The 21,393-nt window shown below is 39.1% G+C and overlaps 1 protein-coding gene across 3 annotated transcripts in view; it reads right to left on the bottom strand.

Moving 5' to 3' along the window:
* Positions 1 to 21,393, bottom strand: part of LOC118900603 (maltase-glucoamylase, intestinal) — a 103,216-nt gene that overhangs the window by 64,840 nt on the left and 16,983 nt on the right. For all 3 annotated transcript variants that reach the window (XM_036863050.1, XM_036863049.1, XM_036863048.1), the window contains exons 2-8: positions 15,000 to 15,126; positions 12,810 to 12,928; positions 5,275 to 5,395; positions 4,167 to 4,276; positions 3,189 to 3,340; positions 2,407 to 2,578; positions 277 to 376 (exon numbers count right to left, since the gene is read on the bottom strand). In XM_036863050.1, coding sequence (XP_036718945.1) covers positions 277 to 376; positions 2,407 to 2,578; positions 3,189 to 3,340; positions 4,167 to 4,276; positions 5,275 to 5,395; positions 12,810 to 12,928; positions 15,000 to 15,126 — 901 coding nt within the window. The remainder of the gene's footprint in view (positions 1 to 276; positions 377 to 2,406; positions 2,579 to 3,188; positions 3,341 to 4,166; positions 4,277 to 5,274; positions 5,396 to 12,809; positions 12,929 to 14,999; positions 15,127 to 21,393) is intronic.

Below are 21,393 nucleotides of genomic sequence, written 5' to 3' on the forward strand. Positions count from 1 at the left end.
TAGACTGTAGGAAAGGGTTAGCTGTTTTAACACTATAATAGTAAAGATTCCAACAGAGGCAACCAGATTCAAGAAAATCGTAAGCTAAGAGAGAAAACTCTACTCATGGCTACCATGAGTCAACAGGTAATGAAGTATGAATGGCACAGTCAGAGAACATATAAGGCCCCAAGCTACGGCTCAGCCATTCCTAAAGGGTGCCATTCCTTTATCATAATGCTGTAAGAAAGGGACTGAAAATCATCCTTGTGTATGAATATTCCTTTAGTCTTTTACCCATGGCATTGCTGTTCATCAGAAACACTCCAAAGGACAATCCACTAGCATCTTCAAGGCATAGGAAGAATGTCTGTGCACCATACAAGTTAGTTCCATCCTGCAGAAAGATAATTTAAAACCAAAAATTTACAAATAAACACCACATGGCCAGAAATAGCTTAGGAAATCGATGTTAATCATGTGAGGAATTGACAAGGAACTCATGTCAAAGAAGACACAAACTTTTAATGTAAGGTCTACACTTGGTTGATGTTAATCAAGTGAATTAGCATTTTCATATAGAATGAGCCAGCTATGACCATTTATCTAATAGAAATGTGAGAACTTGTGATATGTTAGGATGTGGGAGAACAGGTTTGAAACTGTAGTTCAAAAAAGCTCTTCTCTACGGATATCAAAAACAAACTTATGGTTACCAAAGGGGACACGTTGGGGGTAGGGATAAATCAGGAGCTTGGGGTGAACTATATAAGACAGATAACTAAAAAAGGACCTACTGTATAGCACAGAGAACTCTACTCAATATTCTGTGATAATCTACATGAGAAAAGAATGAATATATGTATATGTATAACTGAATCACTTTGCCGTATACCTGAAACTAACACAACAGTGTAAAGCAACTATACTCCAATAAAAATTTTTTTTCAAAAAAAGAGCTTTTCTCTCAAAGAGGCGTGACCTTGACTCAAAGAGTCTTGACCTAACCTCATCTGCAAAAACTCCATCGAGCCCTAATATAAATCAGGCACCTTTCTAATTTGCAACTAGATGGAGCTCTACTTAAGATATATGGTCTTCTAGTCTTTACAACAGCATGCATTAGAACTTGAGCTGGTCTTCTAGACTTTAGAACAGTAGTTTTCAACCTGGGCTGCATCCCACCCCAATTAAAATCTCTGGGAATAGAAGCAGACATTGATAGTTTGTTCAATTTCCCCGGGTGACGCCAATGTATAATCATGTTTGAGAATCACTGCTCTGGGACAGCATATCTCAAAATTTGGTGTGCATACAAATTACAAAGGAACCTCCTTTCAGTGTGGGGTCTAATTTAGTAGATGAAAGAGGGAGCTGAGAGCCCAAATTTGTCACGTGGTGGTGCCCATACTGCACACTTCAAGCAGCGAGGATCTAAGGCTCCTTATTGAACAAGCATCACCAGCCATATCCCAGATGAGCTGCTTGGACCCAACACCTTTCCTGTTTTTCTGATAGGCCTATGGTATGGTGAGGAGCGTGGGCCAGGGATTAGATCCTATCTCTGTTCCTTACGAACTTTTTTTTTTTTTACATTGGGCTATTCATTTGGCTTTTCTAAACCTCAGTTTCCTTGTCTGTTAAATGGAATAAATTAGACTTATTTTTCTCAGAGTCCTTTTGGTAAATAGAGATAATATATTTAAAAATTCACTTAATAAGTTATTCCTCTAATTTCCTTTCATCCAGCCACTAGTTCTGCTTAATTGGGAAAGTTGCTGAACAAGACCTGAATGTAGTATTGCTGAGTCTAGAAAATGCCTCTGCTTTGAGTTTTAGCAGTCAAAACAAAACCAAGAGAGAAAAAACAAAATAAAATAATAACAACGAAACTCTACTCCTTCTATTCTTTCACTGCCCCAAACATTCTTCACACAAAGAATGATTAATACAGAATTTTAGCTGATATTTTATCCTATTTTGCTGACAAACCTGGTAAGTTGGTGATGTGTAAAGGTCAACCTAAAATATGGTAACCATAACCAGCATATTGTGCAGAATCAGTATTAGTTTTCTCCACAACTAGTTAGTTCAAAACGAAAATGTGATGAAAAATACTTGGTATTTATTGAGAATTTTCGATGTGGCAGACACTCTTTTAGAGACTCTACATGTATCAATTCATTTAATTCCCATCACAACCCTATGAAGTAAGTATATTACCCCCATTTCATAGATGGGGAACTAAAGACACAGAGAGGAAACCTGCCCAGAACCACAAAACTGGTGAGTAGCAGTGCCAGAATTCAGACCCAGATAGCCTCACCGGAGCACCTGACTCTTAACTGTTATACTGTACTGCTAGGAGTGACCTTCATGAAAGAGGCTATGATATTCAGTGGAAAGGGGCCCATCCTGAAAGGTTACCCCTTTTGGGATTGTGTCCCTGGCAAATATGGGCCAGGTCTTCCAATTCATATCGTGCCGGTACTGCTGGTGCACGTGTTCTCCCAGACCATACACGTTAGCACTAGGCAGTCGGATGGAGAGCTGCAGGAACTGATCAGCAAACAGCAGGGGCCCGATGCTGGAGTCAAACCTAGACATGGGTGGAAAACACAGGGATGGGTGGGCAAGTGGAGTGGAGGGGATGCAACTGCTTAGAAAATTGTTCTTGTATCTCAGAGACTCAATACTCCCTGTTTAATCGGCCTCATTTGCCCTCCTGTGACATTTTTCCATGGACATCAAGAGATCAGGATTTCCTGAGGACAGGTACCATTCGGCACATTTCTTAGATTTGTCCCCTTGACTCTCTATCACATGACCAGAATATTAGTCATACATTATAGTAGATGCTCCATAGAGAGTTACTGCTGGATAGGTGTTAGATGGATGGAGGGAAAAAAGGGAAAATAAGGAGGAAAAATGACCAAATGGAAGGAAGAAAGAGAAAAAGGACACAGCCCAGTGCCTGGCCTACAATAAATGCTTAGTAATAAAAGAGGAGGAGGAGGAGGAAGAGGAGGAAGGAAGGAAGAGGAAGGAAGGCAGAAAAAAGTACACATTTGGAGGTGGAGAGTCTGGTCACCAAGAGTGGGCTCACAGCCCTCAGGAATATTGTAGAAATGCATCCTTTTCCAGGCTTGCAAACCTCCCTCCCCCACAACCTTCATACTCAAATCTCCAGATAGGTTTGCAAAACTTACAGAACATGATTGTTGCTCGTTCTGATCACTTTGATGCTAAATGGCTGTTTGGAGATCTCAACTTTATAGGTCAAGGAAGAAGCAGCATTTCCTTTGAAGGGTTGCACATGTTCATGGGGCACTTCATATCTGTCCTGGTTTTGGTCAGTTAACTGTCCAGAGAGATTAGGGAAAGATAGTCAAAATGAAAATGTCTCTGTTTTTCTAAAATAGAAGCACACCTACCAACACCAGCGTTTCCCAACATCTGTGCTCCTGGTACAGGAACCTGTGCAGCAAATGACATTATGTCTGAAATTATGTCACCAAATTCAGCTGTTTAACACTTGGACATAAGTTAGCTTTTAGGTAGAAATATATACTACAAGTCTGCAGACATAAACTATCTCTAGAATTTTCAAAGTTGTGATAATTCTTTTTTTCCTTCCCTATATCATTTCACATGGTATAAAGGGAAAATAAATGAAAGCCAAAGCTCACCAGTGAACTCTATAATATACATTTAGGAAGTTATCACACTGAAGGAAGGCTTTCAACATACACCTGCTAAGATGCTTTCAACATACACATGCTAAGTAAGAATAATGACAGTAGAGAAAAATACTTCCATCAGCAAATTTTTCTCCTTTGTAGTAACTGCAGTCATCAGGTTGGGAACAAGAACTTCTCCAAAAAAATTTTAAATAAACAAATATCATATGCTATCACTTATATGTGGAATCTAAAATATGATACAAATGAACTTATTCACAAAACTGAAAGACACACAGACACAGAAAACAAAATTAGGGTTACCAAAGGGGAAAGGGGGGTAGGGAGGGATGAATTGGGAGTTTGGGATTAGCAGATAAAAACTACCGTATATAAAATAGATAAACAAGGGCCTAATGTAGAGCATAGGAAATTATATTCAGTATCTTGTAATAAACTATAATGGAAAAGAATATGAAGAAAAGAAAAAAAGAAACAAACTACAACCTTAAAGTGGAAACGGTTAGACGTCTGGTATTCCGCTGTGAGAAGGACATTGTTGACATCATTTCCAAAAAGAGACGGAGAAGGCAACCTTTTCAACTGGGCTGTGAATCCTAATGTGAAGGGGGTAAAGAGTTTTCATAGCTGGTAAATTCACAAACAGCCACATACAATTAAGCTTTATGTCAAAGGGGCTGGTGAAAAGCCTTTACTTCCCATAAGAAGAGGAGACACAGATGTGCACCTCATCATACACACATACTGCCTTCGGCCAGATTCTGAAGCTAGGTATTGTCATTGCCTTATTCAAAAACCATGCCTCTCTTCTCCAAAATCTGAATGGAAACATCCCTCAAAGGCCTAACTCTCGTTACACCAGCCCATCCATCACTCATATACCCTTTATATTCTGAGCCCTCAAGGTGTTCACATCCATTATTCCTTCTCAGTTATCTTCATGTTACGCCACAGGTGATCGTATGCACTGATGCCATCTCCCCAGTTATGTGACAAGCCAGGTGAGAGTCGAGACCTTATTAGAAAAGCCCATCAGGCCAAGAGGCCCTGGAAGAGGAGCATGCCTCTTCCTTTATGCTAAGAGCCTCCCTAAGTATCCCCAGCATGTTCATTATTATGTCTGCATTTTGAGGTGGGAGAAAGAAGGGGGGATGTTTAGTCCATGAACACTGACACTGGCTAGCTAACTTTCATAAAACATTGGTAAAATTGGAATTGTTTCCATATCGTTAAAATTACATTATATTAGAGTTGTTAGTAGTCCTCAGAGGTTACTGAGTTCAAATCCCTCTCTTTAAAAGTTAGAAACTTGGGGAACGAAGAAGTTACAATGTTTGGACAAGGTTACAAAGGTACATAAAGACAGAGTCAGGAATAGGACATGTCTCCCAACTCCCAAGACAGAGAGTGATATTTTTCCTTGATGCCAAAATAGACTCTAGTCCTTGCTCAAGGGCAGTGCCCACCTCCTGTCACACGCTGTGGTAGCCGTACAGAGTAACACCCCGCCTGCGGCTACAGCTCTCTTCTGCAGTGTACAGAGCCAACCTGCAGAGGATCTGGAGCTCCTTCCTCAAGGCTGAGTCTGGCTTACCTGCATTTGTGTTCACAAGGTTGCCCTCCACTTGATAGCCATGACTCTTAGAATAGTAGCACCAGGGCACACTTATGGTTCCCTGAGGTTTCCAGCAGCACCCACGCTGGTCACACGTGGCCTGAAATAAGAGATTAGTTAGAGTAACTCCACTATGTGTAGAACACTATCATTGATAAATTTAATTTGAGCATGAGGTCTCATGAGTCTTGTTTTACAAATAAGGGACCTGATATTTAAAGAAATTGTGCTGTATCCCAGTCAATGCAGTGCTTGCACTCAAAACTCACTTTTCTGGCCAACATCCTTCCTTGTTGTTGTTATCATACAACAGTATATGATCACAATGCATTCTCTACCTGTCATCACAATAAACCTGGTAAGTTTATTTAAATATTCTAAACTACTATATAGTTATATCACCTGTAACCCAAAATGACAAATGGAGCTTCACTGATATTGGCTTTGGGCTTTAAAAAAAACTTTGCAATTAACTTTATTCAGAAGCTTTGAAATCAAGGCAATTTTGCTTTGACTTTTAAATGTGTATATTACAAATGGGTATATTTAGTATAGGTGACATATATGCATATATATTATACATATATACATAGTATATACATACGTGTGTGTGTATATATATGTGTGTATATATAGTCTCTTAACTCCTCCCAAGGCAGTAAGTAATTGTTCCTTGAAACCCAAATAGATTCTGATTCTTACTTAAGAAAGGTACCTGCCTTTTACTACAATTAATGGCTGAATCACATGGAGACTAAAATGGATACAATCTCTTTCTCATATAACTAATTTGGAAGAAGCAATCAGGTTAAATACAAAAAAAGTACAAGGAAACCACTCCTCTTGAGTGTAACTAATAAAATACTATAGCAACAATTATGGGTTGTGGCTACCAAGATTAGATTACAGAGTGTCTCCTGTCTTGCTTGCTCCCTCCCTTTCACTTGCTCTGTTGGAGCTCTCACTCTGCGAGAAGTGAGGTGCTGGACTGCAGGATGACCCACATGGTGAGGAGCTGAGGGAGGTCTCCAGCAAGGAACTGAGGTCCTCAGCCCAATAATCCTTGAGCAGCTGAATTCTGCTAATAATCACAATACACAAGCTTGAAAAGGATCATCCCTCAGTCCCAGAAGACACCTTGATTGCAGTCTTCTGGAAGCCTATGAGCCAAAAGCACCCAGATACACCAAGGCCAGATTTCTGACCATAGAAACTGTGAGAAAATAATGTTTGTTGTGTTAAGCCATTAAGTTTCGGGATAATTTGTTACACAGCAATAGATAACTAACATACCCTGCTATATTATTTTACAGATGAAGAACCTCAGGCCACAGAGGTAAAAGTTCACAGGGGTGAAGTGATCTGCCAAAGGTCACTTAGCTATTGAGAAGACAAGGACCAAAACTTAGTTCTCTTGTTATCCGCTTCTTTTTTTCTATAGTCTGGGTTGAGTATCTGCTGAGCATATTTTTAGGAGGATATGGCAATGCTTTACAAACGTAAGACAAAAAAAATTGCTTAGCTATATGAACAATTAGATTTAATCAAATGCTAATTTTTTTGCTAATAACCAATATTAAGGATCTAAAAACAGTGTCCTTCTGTGTGGTTTCTATTGTTATGGAATCAGGCTTCACTGTGAACTCAACCGATCAGCAGTTTTTGTTTTTTCTTTTCAAAACCCACTCAGAGGAAACTTCAGTATAACCGGAAAAGAGAAAGGTGCTGGAAAGAGCGCTAAGCAGAACGGCTTCTGCGTGCTCCTCAGAGCTCAGTAACTTCTTCACTGGACTGGAAAGGGCAAAGATCAAAGAGTGGCCAAAGTAGCATGAAAAGTGAACAGCCTCTTGGCCACCTGGAAATCCCAGGCCCTGCAGCGGAGCCAAGCAGTTATGAGGAGCAATGTGGGGAGAAGCAGAGAGCGGGGCAAATAGACAAGAGAGTAAAGAGTAGGTGAAACCTCAGAAAAGAGTTGTAGAGAGAAGCTATAAAAAAATGACAACATGAATAGGACTGAAGGCAACCAAAAAGAATTAAACCCAAACCTGAGACACAACAAAATGGCCTTTGAAGTTGAACATGAGAATTAAAATTTAAGAGAAACTGCCAAAATAATGTAGAGTGTATAATTTCCAATACAGTATTGAGGGGAAAACTAAGGGGAAAAATTCTCAATGCAAAAAATAAGGAAAGAAAACATGTATATGGGGGTAGGCGTGAGTGGGGAGCAGTACATAAAAAACAGACCAAATGGAAAACACAAAATGAGACCATAGAAAAAAGTTTTTCATGTCAATTATCATATGGCTTAAATACTTAATTTAAAAAACAAGGATAATCAGATTACATTTACAGAAATAAATTCAACTGAAGCTGTTTACAGGCAGCACACCCAAAATTTAAGCTCACAAAAGCACTAAAACAGGGGAAAACAGCTATGTGAGAAGAATTCTTACGAAAGGTTAGTACAGCTATAGTGACAGCTGACAAATAGACTTTAAGTAAATATTAATTATTAGAGAGACATAGTCACTACATGATGACAAAAGCTTCAGTTCACCAGGAAGATATGACATCTCAAACCTGATACACACCTGATAATAAAGACTCAAAATATTTACAGAAAAACCTTAAAGAATCACAAGGTAAAATTGAAAAAGATAGTAAGTACATAATGCAATATTTTTAAAGAACTCCCTCAGTAATTGATAGATAAAGTAGACAAAAAAGTAAAGATATTTTGCTTTTTACATAATAGATACATACAGGCTCCTGCACCAACACAAAGAGAAGGACTGGATTGAACTCAGAGATAGTGAGAAATCAGATGCTGAAGACACTGCTTATGACCTAGTCAAGCTCTGCTCCACTGGAGTCCTTTTCTCCTCCAACCCCCAATGCTTCTTAACATTTAGAGAGAGAGGAGAAGAAACAAAAAAGGAAGTATTTTATATCAAAATCAGACATGAGAGAAAAAGGAAAACTAGAATCCAGTTTTATCCATGAATACAAATGCAAAAACCTAAAAGAAAAGAGCACGCAATTTTAACAATGGAAATCAGCAACATATTAAATAAATAATAAGCGAGTAGTGTTTCTTCCAGAAACACAGGGATTCTTTACTATTAGAAAATCCACTGTATAATTTTTCATAACTTATTAAAGGAAGTACACAATACAATCATTTAAATTAATCACCTATTCATGATAAAATTCTTAGCAAACTGGGAATAAAAAGTAAGTTCCTTAGTTGGATAATGGGTAGATACCTAAAGCCTATAATATGCATCTCACTAACTGTGAAATGTTAGAAACATTCCTTTTAAAATCAGAAAAAAGAGTAGGTGACCATGTCTATGACGTTTTATAATTAAATATATATTGGAGGTCCTGACACTATAAGACTAATAAGACAAGAAAATAAAGAAAATTTGTAAAACTAAAAAGAATGAAGCCAAGTTATCATTATTTTCTGACATAATGTTGTGTAAGTAGAAATCCAAGAAAATTTATAGAAATAAATTTAAACTAAATAAGTTAATTATTATGATATTAGATCTTCTATTTTCTTCTTAAAGTCAAACTTTTTCTTTTTTGCCTTTAGGCTTTTAATCTTCCTGGCATTGTTCCTTGAGATATGATGTAATATAGGACTATATAAGCTTGACTCCATTAAAATATAAAATATCTGTTCATCAAGACAGCATAAAATAGGTGAACACAGCCTCATAACAGCAGAAGATACTTGCAGCACGTATAATAAAAATAAGAAGTAGAATCTAGAATAACACAAACAAGAAATGTGTACAAATCAGAGTGAGTTGAAAATAATTTACTGATAAGACTACATATGCCTTAGAATATGTGCATCAGTAGGTCATTAGGAAGCAGCATATCTAAGATTAAAAAAAAAATTCAGGACCTCAGCAACTGCAGCATTTATAAAAGACAGAAAGCAAAGTTGCAAGGACAAATGCAAACAGGTGAAAAGGAAGTGTCCCAGGTGCAGTGAGAGTCAGCCTGAGTGAATCAGAATTAGCCAGCTCCTGCCACTGGAGGGAATGAGACCACAGTCGACCTTGCTCATTCAGCCCTGCCAACCATCCTGTCTGGGTGCTGGCTCCTCTAACCCTGTATCCCTCCATCCTGTTCTTTCTGTACTGTCCAGTGTCTCTCCACAGCCTTTACGCGTCTTGTCTTAGACACAGGATTCCCTCCCTTCACTGGGATAAGAAACAATGGAATTTACAACAAAGAATCATCTGAAGGGAAATTTATACTCTTAGTTCTTTAATCCCAGAGGAGAGAACTAGAGAGGAATGATAAAATGATATAGCAATGACCTCAGCAGTAAAACATTCTGCCTAGCCTGCTGTCATATTCATAATTTCTTCCCACTCCCCTCCTCCACATAGCCATATACTTTCCTTCAACAAACACATTTTTTATATATATATATACACACAACATTATCCATTGAATCAGCCTCTCAACAACACTTTAGATCAGCATATGGCACCCAGGATACTTAAAACACACAACAAAATACCTAAGAAATACCTTCTATGAAAAACCAGATCACTGAAAGTGCTCCCAGAGTATTTCTTTCTGGCTGAGCTAAAGAGGAGCAGGCCAGTGAATGAATGCAAAGGTCATAGATTAATTCACTTGGGTATAACATTTAGAAAAAAGGCAAAGGTTGTTTATTGAACTACAATCTTGATACCACAGTATTAAACGGTCTTATTATAAAACCAAAGAAGCATTACTGAGGCAATAATGACATTTGAAGTTCACGTAGCCAATAACAAGATGGGCTGTTGCAGGAAAGTGGACAGACTGAGGATGCATTATTCTTCCAGGTGGGCTTCTGAGCAAGTAGTTTCCTAGCACACTATGACAGGGGCAAGTAAATGGGTGTGGATCAACTTTCTGGAAACATCCTGTTTAGGTACAGCATATCTAGACCACGACTTCCCATTCCTATTGGCAAAGCAGCACATTAATTAATGGTCCTCTATCATCAAGCTCCAAACTACCTTATAGTCTTAAACATTATATGCTCTCTGGCACCGATCCTGTATCTTGGCCATATGGGACCATTCAATATGTCATGTATGTGCCCCACAATTTCCTCTTCTGTCACTTTGTGTGCATTGTCTCCTCTATCCTGAATTCACTTTCCATTTGTCTCATCTCTGTCAAAATCCTGCTTATCATTAATTCCAGACTGTCACCTTCTCCTTGATAATAATCTCTTCTGCTTTGTGATCCACACAGTATTTTGTTTATATCTTATAAATTTTTGTTTTATATTCTAGTTATTTATTTACTTAGCTTATCTCCTCTACCTATTGAACCTATCTCTAAAATACCAAACTTTATGACATTTGGCCCCTTACTGAAGTGCTTTTTTTTCTTTTTCTCTTCTATCTTCTTTTTTCCTTTATTTCTGTCCTTTATTCTCTCTCCTCTTGGTTTCCCACTTCGTGATTTCGTTCAGCCCTAAGTGGCTGCTCCTAGCTGCTATGTATCACATAAAAAGCCAGCCTCCTCTACCCGAAATCCAAGGTCTTCCAAAATCTGAATCCACCTTTTCTGTTCAGACACATTTCTTCCTACTCCAAGCAGGCATGTCTCTTCATTAATCCAAGAGAAAGTCACATTCATTCCGTCAGGGTAAGACGCCAGATGAAGGGGACTGAATACTGCAACAGTCTTGGTAAGATGAACGGCTCTCACTGGGGTTCCTCCCAGCGCTGGCAGGCTTGCTGCCCAGGCTGCCGCCCTTCTGTGCTCTCACTGCGTTGTCCTGTCCTGGGGATTTCCTGATCCTTGACTATTTACCATATTGGTGCTCTCTCTTGCCTTCAACACAGCCTCTGAGCTTCCTGACTAGTTTTGTCCAATCACTCTGCTCCTAACTACAGTTCCCAGGCATTTTCTCTACTCCAAGCTATTTATCTGGCTCTGGTTCTTTCTTTCTGCCTTAACTTCCAGCTTCCCCAAAACCCCAGTCTATCACTACGGTTGATTTCTCATCTGTTATTTCTTTGCCGTCTTGGTTCTCTCTGACTCAGCATCTATGCTATTTCAGTCAATACTCAAATTGTGAGTATTGGCACAATTGTGCCAATTTGTGGCTCAAATTGTGTAACCATTCTCACTTTCCACAGTTCACATTCTGTGACTCTGTCCAAGTTATGGGCTGAACTGTGTCCCCAGAAAAGATATGTTGAAGTCCTAATCCTCGGTACCTCAGAACTTGATCTTATTTGGAAATAGGATTGTTGCAGATGTGATTAGTTAAGGTGTGATCATACTGGAGTTGGGTGGGCCCTTAATCCAACGTGACCTGTGTCCTTATAAAAATGGGAAATTTGAACACAGACACACACAGAGAATGCTTTGTGAAGATGGAAGCAGAGACTGGAGTAATGTAGCTACAAGTCAAGAAATGCCAAGGATTGTGGCCGTCACCAGAAGCTAGGACAAAGGCATGGAACAGATTCTTCCTCAGAGCCCTCAAAAGGAACCAACCCTAATGACACCTTGATTTTGGACATCTAGCCTCCAGAAGTATGAAAGAAAAAAAATGCAGAAATAAAATGTCTTTTGGTATTAGGACCTTTAGACAAACCAAAATAGTAACTCTCAAGAACATCACAGATTATTCCAGCCCATGAACAATAGGATGGCTACAGAGATAAATGTGAGAGTGCCACATGCCCAAGAATTGCATGCAGCAAGCATCCTTTCTGTGTCTGATACAAATCTGCCATTTCAGGTCAGTGCACTTCACTCAGAAGGCTGCATTTCGTTTTTATTCACTCTCAACGTGAAACATGACTGATATGGTGTGTGCGATGCATTTTAAATCATATGTTCAGCTGGACTTCAGGTGATGATCAGGAAACACTGCCCAAAAGTAAATGCCCAGATGCCTGCACTATCTTTAATCTGGTATTTATTACCTCTTCCTTCAAAACTTGGCTCTTGAAACTTTATCCTTATTTGAAATACTGTTTTATGCCTATGGATGACTTTTTATTGTAGATCCTAGATAACCTTTTAGAATTGTGTAAGGAAAAAAGAGAGACAGAGAGAGGGCAAGAAACAGAGTCAGAAACGGAGTCAGAGAGAACTAGTAACCAAGTAGTGTTGCCAGATAAAAGACAAATATACTTTTAGTATAAGTAAGTCCCAAGTCTTACAGGGGACATAATTATACTAAAAATTTATTCATTGTTTATCTGAAATTCAAACCTAAATGGATAGCATGTACTTTTATTTGCTGAATCTGTCAACACAAGGAAATTTTCTAGTTCTTCCTCTCCCAAGGCTGAGCTGTCATATAAGCATGAATACAGGATTTCTTTTCCTGAGCCACCAATAATTGCAATGCAAACAATAAACAACTCTGGGGGCTACAAACAGAAAAAAAAAAAAAAAGAACACAAACCCTTATCCAATGGCATAAACTCTTAAATGAAAACAAGATCTGTAACTCAAACCTTTGTTGGTGACTGGTCAGGGATGCAGTTTATCCGCTCCAATTCATTTACCACTGGGCACTTGGCAGGACCAGGAGTGGTACTTTTCCCAGGATCTGGAGTAACTGTCATCCCAGGACCTGGGATAATCCCAAAAGCAAACATAAGATGACAGAATTAATATCACAGGCATTCGATACCCCCATAGTTCTCAACACCTCCAATTATATGGACTCCACTACTGACCGGGCTTCACTCTATGACCTTGAAATGTACACATTCACTTTATAAAGCCTCATTTTGTTCTTGCTGACTGTATTTAACTCTACATACACCTGCACCATCTCCTTCCACCAGCAAGGCCCTCCCTATGAGACAGTGCATACAAGAGCAAGGAGTTGGACTCCAACATTAGATTGGAAGCTCACCTTCCAAAGTGAGCTCCAAATCTACCTTCTCTACTCCAGGGGTTGGTAAACTATGTCCTGTGGACCAAACCAGGTCACAGCCTGATTTGTAAATAAAATATTGCTGTCACACAGCCACACCCAGATTTTTTATGTGTTGTCTATAGCTGCTTTTGTTATTATAGGCAGAATTAGGTAGTTAGGACAGAGACCGTATGGCCCACAAAATCTGAAGTATTAAGTATATGGCCCTTTACAGAGAAGTCTGTACACTCTGCTTTGGTCCTGTACTTCCACCCAGGCAGCTGGTTCACGAAATGTTTGCACACAGATCACGTGCAGTATATGTTGTTCTCTTGAATGTTACCCTAATCATAGTAACCTCAATTCTCCTTGCTCAGTCAACAGGCAATCCCTTGACAAGGAACACTTCTGAGTGATGGCATTCTTATACAAATGTAAAATCTCACAGGACAAAAAATGTAAAGGGAGGCCACCAAACAAGAAACTGGCAGCTAGAATCTATGCCAGTTGATTGATGGATTCAGACTTAAAAATCAGTTAAATAGGACTTCCCTGGTGGCGCAGTGATTAAGAATCCACCTGCCGATGCAGGGGACACGGGTTCGAGCCCTGGTCTGGGAAGATCCCACATGCGGCGGAGCAACTAAGCCCGTGCACCACAACTACTGAGCCTGTGCTCTAGAGCCCACAAGCCACAACTACTGAGCTCGTGTGCCACAACTACTGAAGCTCGCACACCTAGAGCCCATGCTCCACAACAAGAGAAGCCACCGCAATGAGAAGCCCACGCACCGCAGCGAAGAGTAGCCCCCGCTCACCACAACTAGAGAAAGCCCGCGCACAGCAACGAAGACCCAATACAGCCAAAAATAATTAATTAATTAATTAATTTTTTTAAAAATCAGTAAAATAAAGAAGGCACATTTATTGCATTCTAACATAAGGAAGTTAGATTTCTTTAGGGCACTCTACAATAAGCTAATAATATTAAGACAAAACAATGAGCCTTCTAATAAGTTTTCTTTTCACTAAGGTTTCCAATTCAAAAGTGGTGGAGTAATAGAACTTTATATTTGTGCCAGTTTCCGCATAAGGGTTTTAGTTTCATCTTCAGGATCATAGAATTTTAAGAACTGAACAACCTTTGAGATTATTTAATCTAACTTCCCACAAAAGTAGAAATGGCGTGACCGAGAATGAGGTAGGGGGAGGGGGCAAAGGTTTTCCTCTGGCAACATACTGGCCCCTCATCACCTGCCCCACCTAGGAAGCTGCTCCTAGCTGAAGCCCAGATAAGAAATCATGGATAACTCAGCACAATCCAGCCCTTCTGTTAAAATAAAACAGTTCAATAAACTTTTAATAAAAAAACTCTGGTAGCTGTTATTTTTTTAAATAACCAAACTTGGGCCTAAGGTACTTTAATTGATTATATACTTATTTGACTACATTTCATATAAGGGTATTGTTGATTACTATTGTTAACAAAATTACAATTATTCAATGAAATTCAGCAAATATATTTCAAGTGCCAGTTGCGGAATCCTGCGCTGTGCTAAATTGGGAAATGAAAGTGTCAGAGTTAGGCCTACAATGAATACCTATTGTGCTGTCACAGTTTTGAGTCAGGTGGTCCCCAACACACACATATAGTACACACACGCACACACACACACATTCACACCAGTGAATATGAAAGCATCACTTCCCTGCCACTTCTGAGGTGTTTGCTCTGATAAGAGCAATATATGGAGGGGGGAACACCAGAGTTCCTTGTTACCTTCTGATTCCAAAGAATCTCTGGCTGAAAGCACAAAGAGAGGAATAGTGATGATAAACACCCCAAGCAGAAGAACACTGAGCATAAGCTCCAAAGTAGTGAACTTTTTCAACTTCTTTCTTGCCATCTACAAAGAAAGACAAAACAATTTTAGATTTGAGTTTTATTTAACATGTGGTTAGCAAACTTTTTTAACAGAAAAGCTCAAATGTATACATAAGAGGAATGAATAACATAATAAATGCCCAGGTACCCATCAACTAGATTAAAAAATTATCAAGTGGCCAATCTCATTCTGTCTATTCTTTTCTTTTTTAAAGGTAATATAAAAACTTTTATTTTTCTTATGTCTATTCTTATTCATGTCTCTCCTTAACCTTGGGTTATTTTGAAGCAAATCTCAGATTTCATATCTTTTAATCTGAAAATATTTAAGCATATTTTTTTAAAAATAAGAAATTTCACAAAAGCCAAGCAAAATACTGTTATCACACTTAAAATATTTTTTAAATAATTCTTTAATCATCAAATTAAAGTATTTTAAAATAATTTCCCTCATTGTCTGATAAGTATTTTATAGCTTGTTTGTTCTACTCTCATAAGGATACAAGTAAGATTTATATATGACTGATTTGTGTCTGTTAAGTCTTTTTTAACCAGTAAGGTTTGTTCTGTAGATCTGCCCACAATCTGGATTTTGTTGATTGCATCTCCATGCATGCCAACATGTTTCTCTATCCTTGTATTTCCTATAAATTATTAGATCTAGAGTTTTGACAGATACCGGTTGGTTTCTTTTTAGCATGAATGCTGCATAGATGGTACAACATCTTCCAGCAAGAGACACATAAAATCTAGCAGTCTCCTTTTTTCAAAAAAAATGTTCACAGCCATTGGTGAGCATTTCTTCGATCCATTATTTCATTAGGAGTTGTGATGCAGTGACACTGTAATTTTATCATTCTTTGTTCACTTATTAAATGAAATATTCCTATAGAAAGAAATTTCCCCTCATCTATCATTTGTTTCATAAAGGTACAGTTTGTATAGGAAAGGCAGGATAAACGTTTGACTCTTTATTTACTGGTTTTCAAAATAAGGAGTAGTTTCCCTAGCATCCTCCAAAGGGGATCAATGAGATTTTTTGGTCCAATATCTTTATGAACTCATAGATTTAAACACACTTCATCTGTATTAATCCATTGATGTTATTATTATTATTATTATTATTATTATTATTATTAATGCTCATATTTTCCCATCTCTACCCATTGACAGTCTCTTCAAGTTGGCTCTTGGTACTCTTTGGTACTTTCCCTGCTTGCTGTTTTAACATGATAACCTAGGCTTCTTTTGCACATTTCCTGCCCCTCGTCTTAAATCAAACATTTCTACGGAGTCCTGGCTCCTTTTCGTGGCAATAGTATTTAGAAACTATAATCTGGATAGAGTCTGTGAAATTTAACCTAGAATTCCAGAACTGAAGGGACCTTATGGATCATCTTGACCAGTGCTGCCTTTGGAGCCCCAAGGGGTCCTTGAGGATTTTTAATTTCAAAAAAAATACAGAAATTACACATTTACCTATGTTAGACTCATTATGAACCCTAGCTAGGGATAAGAATATTTTGTCAAGAAGTTTAAATCAGACACTCGGCACTTGCCCCTGCCCAACTCCTACTGAATCAGAATCTCTGGGGTTAAGGCCTGGATATCTGATTTTTTTAAAAACCTCCACAGATGATTCTGATATGCAATCATGTTTCAAAAGCAGTGAACCCGTCTATTATAGGTTCGCTGTTGGCTCCCTGCCGAACAAACTATAGTATCTCTGCAATGCGCTAGGAATCCTGTGTGCTCTTCAAGTATACAGAAAACTGAGATCGAACACATGAAGCTCATCTGGGATGCTAAATTTAGAGTATTTTAAGCCAAAATTTGGCTTTTAAGTAAAGATTCATGAAGTTCAAAACCTAAAAACATTATCCTTTATATTCAAAGATCCACCATAAATTGGGCTTTGAAGTATCTTCTTATTAGTGAGGAAAGATTCGGCAAAGTCATCCACATTTACTCTTTCCATGCTATGGGAGGTTACAGGGAAACCCAGAGAGCCCAGAGGTCAACTCAACTGCTCAGAGGGATGAATATTGATATCATTTGTCCAGATACAGAGCATAGCAACATAGCACATGTCTGAACGAAGAAATAAAATACCACGCTCCTAAGGGTGAGTACTGTGATCGACACAGAAACAGGACTTGAGGAGAGAAAAACCTGACAGCTATTAAAGCAGGGACCACTGGGATTATCAGTGTCACCCGGGCCTCTGTGCAGACTCCCTTAGTCTTTGACCAGGAAGGCACAGACCACCATGCACAAACTCAAATGGGGATTATGCCTCATGTGCAGTCCTTTCTAGAAATCTTCCTCAGTGCTTCCATCCTTGGACTTGGTTCTTTGTTTGGATCAATTCTGATTCTGGACTGAGTTGTGGTTCTACCCTCCATGGGCAGCAAGTAAATAACCCTCCATCACTCCCTTCACGTCCTTCCCCTGGATGGCCCAGATATGACTGCATATACCTCCTTCCTCTGACCCCACTACTGACCTTCTTTAGAAGGACCTCACTGTCTCTTAGGGGAGGGCACACTGTCTTTTACGTTTTGTACAAGAATGTGGACACAGATATAGCACTTCTCCAAAAGCATGAGAAACTATGTAGAGCCATACTTTAATGCAGAAATGCACTGCTCAATAGGGAGTGAAACCTACAGCTAAGTCACAATCAATACACAAACCAGAGAGAGGGAGAAATATCTTGTCGAAAGAAGAAGTAAACAAATCCATTGTCAAGTTGAGTGGTGTGACTGGAATGATTCCTAAAATGAGTTTCATTGACCTGACTAGCTTCTTGTATTTCCTCAACTTATGAAAAATTGTACATTAGCCGTATCTAGAATCAGACATACTGAAAAGTGTAAAGAAAAAGAAGAGGAGAGAAGAGTGGAAGGAGCAGAATTATCTACACTAATGGGCCACTGGTTTTGAGGCCTCACAAGTTTAAAATGGTTTCCATTGCTTATGAGACTAAATGGCGTATCATCTATTACCATCTGACTCTTAATAATCATTATCACTAAGTTTCTGGTCTTCTATGTGCCAGGTATTTTCCAAGCTTGATTAGATATCTGTATAACCCTGAAAGGCAGATATTCATCTCCATTTTATAAACGAGAAAACAGAGGTCAAAACGGTATAAAACTCGTCAGCAACCACAGACAAATGGTGGCGCTGAAATTCACTACCAGTCTGCGCTCCAGGGCCCAGCTTCTCGGAACACACACTCCCCGACAGCACCTTCTCCACTTACCAGGTCAAACAATATCTCCCCCAGGACTTCAAATTAATAACCCTCCCTCTCTCGCTCCCAAGCACTCTATCTAGATTTATAACCCTGAGGAGAATCTGTCTTCCCTACTAACTTTGAAGCTACTAGAGGAAAGTGAGTACGAGTTTCTTACCCCTCCCCAAGTCGTCCCTCTCAGCCTGAGAGCCTCAGATACCGATTCCCTTGGCCCTGGGGCAGCTGAGTGGAGCCAGGGCAGAGGGTCCAGGGCCATTATTCTGCTGGCAGTTGCCACCTCTGGAAATCCAGATCCCTTTCAATTAGCCTAGTGATGCCACCTTCCTTTTTTTTTAATCACTGTATCATTTTTTAAATTTTTATTTTATATTGGAGTATAGCTGATTGACAATGTTGTGTTAGCTTCAGGTGTACAGCATAGTGATTCAGTTAAACATATACATATATCTTTCCTTTTTTCAAGTTCTTTTCCCATTTAGGTTACTACAGACCTGTGCTATAGAGTAGGTCCTTATTGCTTATCTATTTTAAATATAGCAGTGTATTTATGTCCATCCCAATCTCCCAATCTATCCCCCCGCCCCCCCCGCCCCAGTAACCATAAGTTCCTTCTCTAAGTCTGTTATCACTGTATCTTTTTCTTAATAATTGTTTTTTTTTTTCCTTTTCCTTGTGCTCTCTGATGTGGACAGTCCCGGCAAGAACTCCACCATGCCTCAGTGCACGCTACCTGGCAGGTGCTCTAAGTGAGTATTTGCTGATTGGGGAGCAAGACTGAGTGGAAACACCACCACAGGATCCTTTGGCCATGCACGCACTGCAGGGTCCTCGTTCCTGTTTCCCAAGAGGAAAGATGGGGAAGGAATGGGAAACAGTGTGCCTTCATCCCAGGAACCTCACCAGTAATCATAGGGGCACTAGTGAAAAGGAAAGAAAAAATAAAATTTGGATTTAAAAAATAATATAAGTTAGAGGGCAGTTATTTATTTTACAAAAGGATCCAAGTCAAGCTTTCTTTAAATCAATCTTTGAAGTATGCAGGAGTGGTACATCAATATCTCCAGGGAGATTTTTTTTAAGAATACACAGCTACTTCCCTCTCCATTTGACCTTTGTAACTATTGCTCATAACAAGTAATAGCCTTCATGTGAGTTGTAACATACAAAGAAATAGCTGAAAACCATCTCTTTATAAAGGAATAGTTTATATTCTCTACCAGAATATATCCTAGTAAATGTACTTTCTGGAAAACAGCACTCTTCACAGCCCCTTCTTAAGCCCAACCACAGCTGAACACAGCCCCACATCCCTCTCCTGCTCTCTGTACCCTCCTACTCCCAGCTCAGAACTGCCCCCACCTCCACTGCAGACCCCCTTTCCCAGGCTGATTATCAGCTGAGCTGCTCTCTGCTCTGAATCCCCAGCACAATGGTTCTGTCTGCTTTTCTTCATCCATACTGTTACAGACTCATTTCATTTCGTACATCTTTATTAGAATGTCAAGGGAAGTCTGGAAAGGAAAAAAGGTAAAATCCTGTGATCAGTCTACCATCCGGAACCCTTCTATGTAGGTTTTAAAAGTTCCCTAGATCACTTTGATCTTCACTTCCCCTCCACTCCTGTTTGAGAATCACTTGGGAAACCTTGAGTTCAGTGGATTTAATAACACTGAATGACATTATCCTATGAGGGGGAGGGGAAACAGCAGGTGTAAATTAAGGACAGTGCAATAAGGGACAAAAACGAAGTAGGAGACAGTAATAAAGAAAAATGAAATACATTTGGAGGGAGTAATGGGGGATGGGTGGCTCCTTGAAAGTTTTCAACCCCATCAAAGCACCCCTCCCAACTCTTCCAGTATCTCCAGTATATCAATGCGCCCTCTCTAACCTCAGCTCATTTGTGACCAAGGATAAGTTTTCCTAAGGCTTTTCCCCCAAAGGTATGCCTACTTTCTTAGGTTTACAACACCCTTTTTCTTTCTCAAATTGTAAGCTCTTAGGGTGTGAGAATTATGCCTGCTTCTTCCTCTTTATTTCCTTCCTAAATACCTACAAGCAGAATCTACATAATCAATACTTACTGACCAATAACATTTTATTCCTTGACTGAATATTTACAAAATAACCTGAATACTTCCTAATTATAGTACACTGTGAAGGTACTTTAGAGGATACAATGATGGTACCTGCCTTAAGTGGACTTAAATTCCAATACCACTATTTCCTTCTACCCAATAAAGGCAATGTACGGTAGAAAGAAGAAGAGAAGGGATGTGCTCTTTCTTGAAAATCAGAAGACCTTAATTTTATTCCTCATTCTGAAAATAACTAGCCAGATGACCTTGAGAAATGTACTTAAGCTTTCTGGTTCTCTGCTTCCTCACTTACAATTAAAGAGGTTGAACGAGAAGATCTACAAAATTCATACCAGCTTTTATATGTCATGTTTGAATGAGTCACCCAAATTGCTTGCTTCTTTACTCTTCTCTTCCACAGAAGATCCCTGTGCTAAACATATCACTGGCATTTTCCTTCTTCATTATATGCCCAAGTTCTCTTTCTCAGTGTGAGAGCATGCTAAGTACAGCTTGAGAAGATCTGAGCTTGCTTTTAGCCCTACCATTTCTTGCTGTGGTCGCCAAAGAATTTATTTAACACTCTTGAATCTCAGTTGTCTGAGGTGTAAAAATGGAACTAAGAATATCTATTACTATCTATCATCATCTTCTTATTGTGAGAATCAAATAAAAACATCTTAAATAATAAAGCATTACATATCCTTATTTATTACTTACCATAGAGAAAATACTCTTGGGTACGAAACAGCATGTTCCTAAGAAATGTGTCAATCCCTCTCTCGTGAGGGTGGCACCCCACCTTACTCAGTGCTTTGTAAAGTGGAAGATGCACGTTCCTGGCAGCTGTCCTCATGAACTTGTTCTGATATGAACTCCTATCTGCTAAGTGCTTTATGGCCCCATGTGTCAGGTGACTCACGTGGTACCTGAGACACAGGTGCAGAAA

This window comes from Balaenoptera musculus, chromosome 9 (assembly GCF_009873245.2).
Source record: "Balaenoptera musculus isolate JJ_BM4_2016_0621 chromosome 9, mBalMus1.pri.v3, whole genome shotgun sequence".
In the NCBI taxonomy this organism is placed as follows: Eukaryota; Metazoa; Chordata; class Mammalia; order Artiodactyla; family Balaenopteridae; genus Balaenoptera; species Balaenoptera musculus.